This window comes from Octopus bimaculoides, chromosome 13 (assembly GCF_001194135.2).
Source record: "Octopus bimaculoides isolate UCB-OBI-ISO-001 chromosome 13, ASM119413v2, whole genome shotgun sequence".
Lineage (NCBI taxonomy): Eukaryota > Metazoa > Mollusca > Cephalopoda > Octopoda > Octopodidae > Octopus > Octopus bimaculoides.
Genome location: NC_068993.1, coordinates 25,852,632 through 25,860,116, shown reverse-complemented (window position 1 = coordinate 25,860,116; position 7,485 = coordinate 25,852,632). Strand labels below are relative to the sequence as shown.

The window sequence follows — 7,485 nt, the reverse complement described above, 5'->3', positions numbered from 1 at the left end:
ACAATAACATAGTTATCACTGCTTCAATTATCAATATATCATTGTTTTTTACGATAACACATAAGTTATCTGTAAATCATTGCCTGATGTGACATAAAGTTCAATAAATTATATTAAATCTATTATTAAATCATTTCTGAAAATAAGAAAACTTATTGAAAAGTTTGCCTTGAAAAAGCAGCTTTGTCTCATTCTCTTGAAAGCATGCGCATGCATACAACAGCACACATACCTACACAACATATACACAAACAGACACACAAATGTACACACACACACACACACACACACACATACACAGTCATATTCTACTCTAATTATATGCACTAAATGTTTATTTTTCCCAGCCATGTCTGATTAAAAACTCACTTTAATTAGAAACTAAAATGTTAAAGATATGATTACGTGTAAGACGACTCTGCTCTATGATCTAGTGTCATCACTATTTCTTGTGTCTTTTTGATTAACCTTCAATTTTCTAACTGATTAACTAATGTTAATTGCTTTGACAATTTTGAAAGATGGATTGAGACTTGTACTAACAATCTTTAGTTATATTGCTTCCAATAATATCTGATCTTTGTTTTTTTCTTTCACTGTTGTTTTTTCCTGCAAGACTTTGATGAATGTTCCATCAATAATGGTGGCTGTTCTGACAGATGTGAAAATATACATGGCTCATATAAGTGTCGTTGTGAGAGAAGAGGTTACAAATTAGCAGCAGATCAACATTCCTGTGAAGGTAAGTGACTTTCTTTAGAATCAGCTTCACTCTTTGCAGAGATAACTAAAAAAATGAAAAATCAATATAAAAGAATAGTCCCATTTTTTTTTAAAATTTAGACACTTAAAAATAGTTACATAAAATGTTAGTTGCTATAATTCTGGATCAACCCTTTAGCATTCAGATTATTCTGTCAGATGTAATGCTTATTTATTCACATTATTTTGAATTATTCATGCATTATTGTGTAGCTTTGAGATTTCATGGATGTGATTGTTTATTTTCTAGAATGACATTATAGAATAAGTATGAGAAGCAAGATCTGGCTGGTTTGTACATAAAACAGGTAGAATATTTGGGTCAGATACAACCAGTTTAAAAGCTAAAGGGTTAAACATCTGTGTTTTCCACTAGTTTCAGTCATTTGACTGTGATCAGACTGGGGAAACACCTTGAGAGTTATTTTCTAGAACCTACTTTGAGGAGGAAGCATAATACCAATGATATTTTCGTAGAGTCTCTAAGATTGGTGGATTATCGCCAAACTGGAGATCTTGTTCAAATACTTGCAACAAAGTGGACTGCACTAACAATACTTAATGGTCAAGCAGTGGTCTTAAACCAGGCTACAGATTAAATCTATACATCTAACAGAATATGACACAAAGGTCAGCATAAAGTTAGTAGAAAGACAAATGCACTTGGCTAAAGCGATTGGCAGAACATTAATCAGAGTGAACTAGAAGTGAAAGAGAAGCTTCAACTACCTTGGAAGCTTCATAAACCTCAACAAAAAATGACAAAAGTTTCAGCTGTGTTCAACTGACTGCCCAAGATATGAAATAGTAAACTTTCAGGCAATACAAAGATGTCTTTACTGGCACTGTATTATAGGCTTTGAGACATGGCATCGGCAAACTCATCAATTGAGCAAACTTGATATATTTGATTGCAAATGCTTTTGGGCCATGCTGCAAGACTCCTACAAACTAGACATACAAACCAAGGTCTTTAGTAGAACCTGAAAGGTCAGAATGAAAGAGATTATCTGAAATTAAAGTCGGTCTAAGTGATCATCAGGCCACTATCAATGTTGAGCAAAAGCTGGAGTAATGTGATGGTTATCATTGTTGATTGAGGTCATCAGAAAATTTTAATTTTATCACATATCCATGACATAGAAGTTTCTAACTTAAAATCTGATTTAAATCAATATTGACAATATTTTTTTATATATGAGAGCTAGACTTTAGATTTAATGCAGAGGAAAAATAAGATATTGTTATTGTCATGCCATACTCAAAGTATCATAGTGACATAATAGTTTCAAATTTTGACACAAGGCCAGCAATTTTGGGGAGGGGCTTAGTCAATTAAATCACCCCCAGTGCTCAATTGGTACTTATTTGATTGACTCCGAAAGGATGAAAGACTTCAGTGGAATTTGAACTTAGAATCTAAAGACGGATGAAATGCTGCTAAGGATTTTGGCCAACAAGCTAATGATTGCAGCAGCTCACTGCCTTACATGATCATATATTATTAAGTGGATTCATTTTACTTCCTTCCATTTAAGCTTCATTTTGGTGTGGTTGTTATAAAACAATTCTCTCCTTCTTTGTAAATCTGAAGCTGTTTGTTACTTTGAACATGTCACTACAGCAAAATTGTAAGAAATAACCATAACAATAATACCTTAGTGTAAAAGGTCAGGAAAAATGGTATCTATTTCAATTCAAGATCCTTTCAAATTAAAATTTTTTTTGTTTGGTGTATTTTTCATAAAAGTAGGAATTTAAACTATCTAACATTCAGAGAAAATATTGTATACAAAGTTATTCATATTTTTCTCTTTTTTAGTTCAATGTAGAAAACTTGAAAAAATTGTCTCCTTTAAATACCAACTATAATATCACATTCACATGTGTCAGAAGTTTACTTGTATATAATAACTCTCAAAATATATACACTGATGTTATATATGTGTATGCATGCCTGCATGTATGTAGGAAGGTAGGTATACACACATGCATATTGATTATTTCTTTTTTATTTGTTTTTGTAGATCTAAATGAATGTGAACGTTATAGGAAAGCCTGCAGTGGTGGGAAATGTTTTAATACTGTTGGATCATACTACTGCAAATGTACAAAAAGTTTTGTTCTTAGTGAAGACAAGTCCCAGTGCATTGGTAAGTAAATGTAATAACAGAACATATATTGGTATTATATAAGTAAAGTAACAGATGGGTAGATTATGCTTTCAAAAATTATCCAGTGTCCAGGATATATTTTAGTCTAGTATGGTCCTGTTCAATTTGTAGGAAAGGTGTAAGTGGGAATTCTATATGGTGTACCCAATGCAAGTTAAGGACACACAAGAAGTGCAGTAGAATAATAGGAAAATTATCAGAGAAAGTGGTGTTTGTATGTGGAAGGTGCACAGGAGCCATAAAAACAACAAATACTTGGGAAATCGATTTTCTGAAATGCCTCAGAGGGTTTTTAGAGGGAGTGGATAATTTCTGCTACCTAGGGCACCTAATTAGTAGCAAGGGAAGATGTACAGAGAGTGTAATTGCTAGAATGAAAATAGGATGGAGAAAATTCAGAGAGCTTTTAACTCTGTTGACAACTTAAGAGTGAAAGGAAGATTATATGATGCATGCATACTAACAGCAATTCTACATGGTAGTGAGACATGAGCCCTGAATGCAGAGGACATGTAAAGGCTAGAGAGGAATGAAGCTAGTGTGATCCACTGGATGTATAATGTAAGTGTACATGTGTGACAGAGTGTTAGTGTATTGAGAGAGAAGTTAAGCATAAGAGGAATTGGGTGGAGTGTGCAAGAGAGAAAACTGCGCTGGTTTGGTCATGTGATATGGATGGATGTTGACAGCTCCATAAAGAAGTGCTGATCACTCAAAATGGATGGAACTCATGGAGGAGGGAGACCTAGGAAGATATGGGATGAAGTACTGAAGGATGACCTCAGAACGCTGAACTTTTGGATAAGATGACAAAGGACCAAGACACCTAGTGCCTTGCTGTACTCAAAATGACCCATTCTCTACAGCAGAAGTGTTAAGGCTGCATCCTTCAGTGAAGAGGATTAGCCTAGAAGAGTCCTGTGTCAGTGCCATGTAAAAGCACTCATACCAGTGCCATGTTAAAAGCAGCCAGCACACATTGTAAAGTGATTGGCATTAAGAAGGACATCCAGCCATAGAAACTAAACCAAATCAGACTAGAACCTGATACAGTTCTCTAGTCAAACCGTTCAACCCATACCAGCTTGGAAAACGGACATTAAAGGATGATGATGATGATGATGGTAGTTCACTTCATAACTGGGGTTCTGGCCATGTGGGTTGCCATAGAGCTGCTTAAACAGAATCGACCAAAGCTATGCTACACCAAGAACTAAATTAAAGATGTCAAGGTATAAGAGGGGCATGATTCATGCTACATCCCATAACCACTGCAGCTATACTTTTATAGCTAAGTACAGACACAAGGCTATATCTCACTCTGGCAGATATTTGAAGTATTTCAGTGGTGATTCCTGATGAGCCTGGGGTTATCCTTGTCTTCATATCTTTAATTGCTTTACCTGCCAACCTACTGTTGACTTAGATATCAAGACCCTCTGTTGGGTTCAGATTAGGTAGACTTTCCTTTTCCCATGCATTCTCCACATCAGTAGTCTTGCACAGAGGTTCTTCCAAGTCGCTTTCTTTGCAGAATCACTAAGTACAATTGAATCATCATCTATGTGAACACACTTCTCTCCCACAACCCCACAATTTTCTCTGACACACTGTTTTGTAATCCAAAACATCTCAAGCTTCTGGTTCATATGCTGCAAAACATTGACAAAATTCTTCCTGTTTCCTTCTCCTTTAGATAAATATACTTGTTTCCTAGCATTCCTTCTAGCTACCTCATATAAATTTTTGCAACTGCTACTCTTCCATTTCTTTGAGATCTGTTTCCATGCTTTACTGGCCCTGTCTACTACACTGTTCCACCAGCATTTCACCCTAGGTCTGGTTGGAACTTTGGACCAGTTACAAATTTGATTAGAGGCCTTCATTAAGTTGTTCCACAAGAATTTGCAATTGACTTGCTATATGTTATATGTAACCAATCTCTTCCTTGTCAAATGCTTCAATTAGAATGTCTCCAAATCTCTGACTATTTAGAGGATCCATAAGCTTCCAAATCTTCCTTTTCCAGACTAGTTTGTTTCTTTGAATCCTTCTAGTCCAAAGTCTGAAGTTACTGATGACTAATCTATGCTGAGGAGTGCACTCTTCACCTGGAAAGATTTTTGCTTTTATAAGCAGCCACCTTTTCCACTTTCTGGTGAGAAGGTTGTCTACCTGGCTTGTGTTTCCACCAGATTGATAGGTGAACAGCTGACTGAGACTGGTTTCCTGAAGTTTGTGTAGTAGATCATTAGGTCATTTGCATCGCATTAGCCTTGTTCCTTCCTCATTGCAGAAACCAATTCCGCAGCCTCCATGCACACCATGGAAGCCACCAGATGCTGCCTAACATGCCCATTGAAGTCACAAGCCACAAAGGTCACTATCATTTGTCAACGAGCTAGTCTGCTAAAGGGTGTCATAAAATCGATCATTCTGTTAATGTGGAAGTCCCATTTGAGGAATATAAGAAGAAATAATAATTGCTGTATTACTTTGTAAAACTAGTCTAAGCATGTGTATCCTGTTACACACTCTGACTACCTCAGTTGCCTTATCAAACCATTTATCAGCAAGAAGTATGCTACATCACCAACCCCATCACTGTTGCCTACCCACAGAAGATTTTATATGTATGTTCTGTGGCTGTGAGAAATCTGGAAGAAGCTCCCCTCCACCTTACTTCTTGAATGCAATATGCACCCACATGTTTCTGTTTTACTGTCTTAACAATCTCACCAGACCTACCTCTCAAGGTGCCTATATTGAGTGTGTGAACTCTAAGGGTGAAGAAGGGGTGGCAAGAGGGAACGGAGGATGGGAGACAGCATTCAGCATCTGAAAAGGTTTGCATGGACATTTGCCAACAGCCATACCATATAAATTTCACCCTACATTTAATTTACCATCATTTATTTGCTTCACATTTGTTGTGTCTACCAGAAGAAACTGATAATTAATTCAGTGGTAAGTACACTTGTCATATTTCCAATGCAAGCATGCTAGCTATGCCTTTTTAATATCGTGATACTGTCATTGATAGTGTGCTGGTATTGATGGTGAGAGAGGGAGAGAAAAAAGCTTTCAACACAGGTTTCCTATACAGAAGAAAGGTGTCAGGTACAGAAGAAAGGTTTCTGGTATAGGTGATGGGAGCAAACACTGCAAAAGACCAAGATACATGGCTGCCCCATGGCAGAAACAAAGAAATGAGAGAGGCAAGATAGAGATATTTAACAGACCTAAAATGAGACCAATGAATGAAATAAAATAAAATAACATGAGAGGACAGAGCATACATATTTTCAGGACAGTATTGAAGTGAGCTGGTCTATCACAATGAAGAGGCAAACACAGTACAGTTAATTAATTTGAATGACATTATATATGTGATCTTTATATATATATATAAACAAAAAATGGAACAAGAACATAACAGGTAACAACAAAATGTCTGGACAGTTAGATGATACAAAAAGGTCAGGGGAAAACAAGGATAGGTCATTTGGAGCTTTCTTTCATCAGTCGAGTTCCAGATCATTGTTGCAGTTTTGGCCAGTTATTCTCAAGACTGCTCCAATCTGGCCAGCCCCAAGAAAATCTAAGCTAAGAGCACTAAACTCTTTGGAAGAAAGCAAGCGAATGTATATGAAAACAAGGACGAAAAAACAGAGAAATGGCACACAATTACAAAAACAAACAACAGGACATTAACAACAAGTGTCTTTTGACTAAAAACAAATTAAATTAAGCTGGTATGTGCACAAGTGAAGTCTTACAGCAGGAGCATAAGAGATGAAAGTCATAGGAAGGAATACAAGAGATGCTACTCAGATGGTAGTTGAACCAAGAAAGAAAAGTCAGGTTTGGCAGAACACCGGTCATGTGAAAGGAGAAGGAGTGACAGAGGGATTGAAAAATTAGGAAGGGATGAGAAAGAGAGAAAAAGAAAGGAAAGGGACAGAGTAAAGTAAAGGAGGTGGGAAAATGATGATAATAAAGGGAAGGCCAAGAAATGTGAGAGAGTGGGAGCGAGAAAAAGAAAAGTGGAAAGTGTGAAGGGGCTAAAAGAAAGAGTAAAAGAATCATACAGAATATATATATATATATACATACTTACATACAGGAGACCAAAACTGTATGTATGCCACTATATGTATATACAGAAAAAAAAAAAAAAAAAAAAAAAAAAAATGGAACAAGAATGTAACAGGCGACAACAAAACATCCAGACAGTTAGACGATAGAAAAAGGACAGGAAAAAACAAGGAGAGATCACTCGGAGCTTTCTTTCATCAGACCACACATATAATATGTATGTGTATATATGAACTTATATTAAGTGCTCTATTACTTTGAGCAAATAGATATATATATATATTTTTATATTATTAATCAAATTATTAACAATATTCTTAGGAAATCAATATTTGAATTTCTGAAAGATGTATGTTTTATATGACACAATAATCATTTTGAATTATAATTAAAATTAAAAATATACAAAATATAAATGTATATAAAAATATATGCGTACATAAATGTATAT

General features: G+C 35.6%; 1 protein-coding gene across 1 annotated transcript in view; it reads left to right on the top strand.

The window, feature by feature from the left end:
• The window catches only part of LOC106871923 (fibrillin-1), a 694,404-nt gene that overhangs the window by 292,774 nt on the left and 394,145 nt on the right, over window positions 1-7,485 (top strand). The window contains exons 6-7 of the mRNA XM_052972376.1: window positions 617-742; window positions 2,790-2,915. Of these exons, the coding sequence (XP_052828336.1) occupies window positions 617-742; window positions 2,790-2,915 (252 nt within the window). The remainder of the gene's footprint in view (window positions 1-616; window positions 743-2,789; window positions 2,916-7,485) is intronic.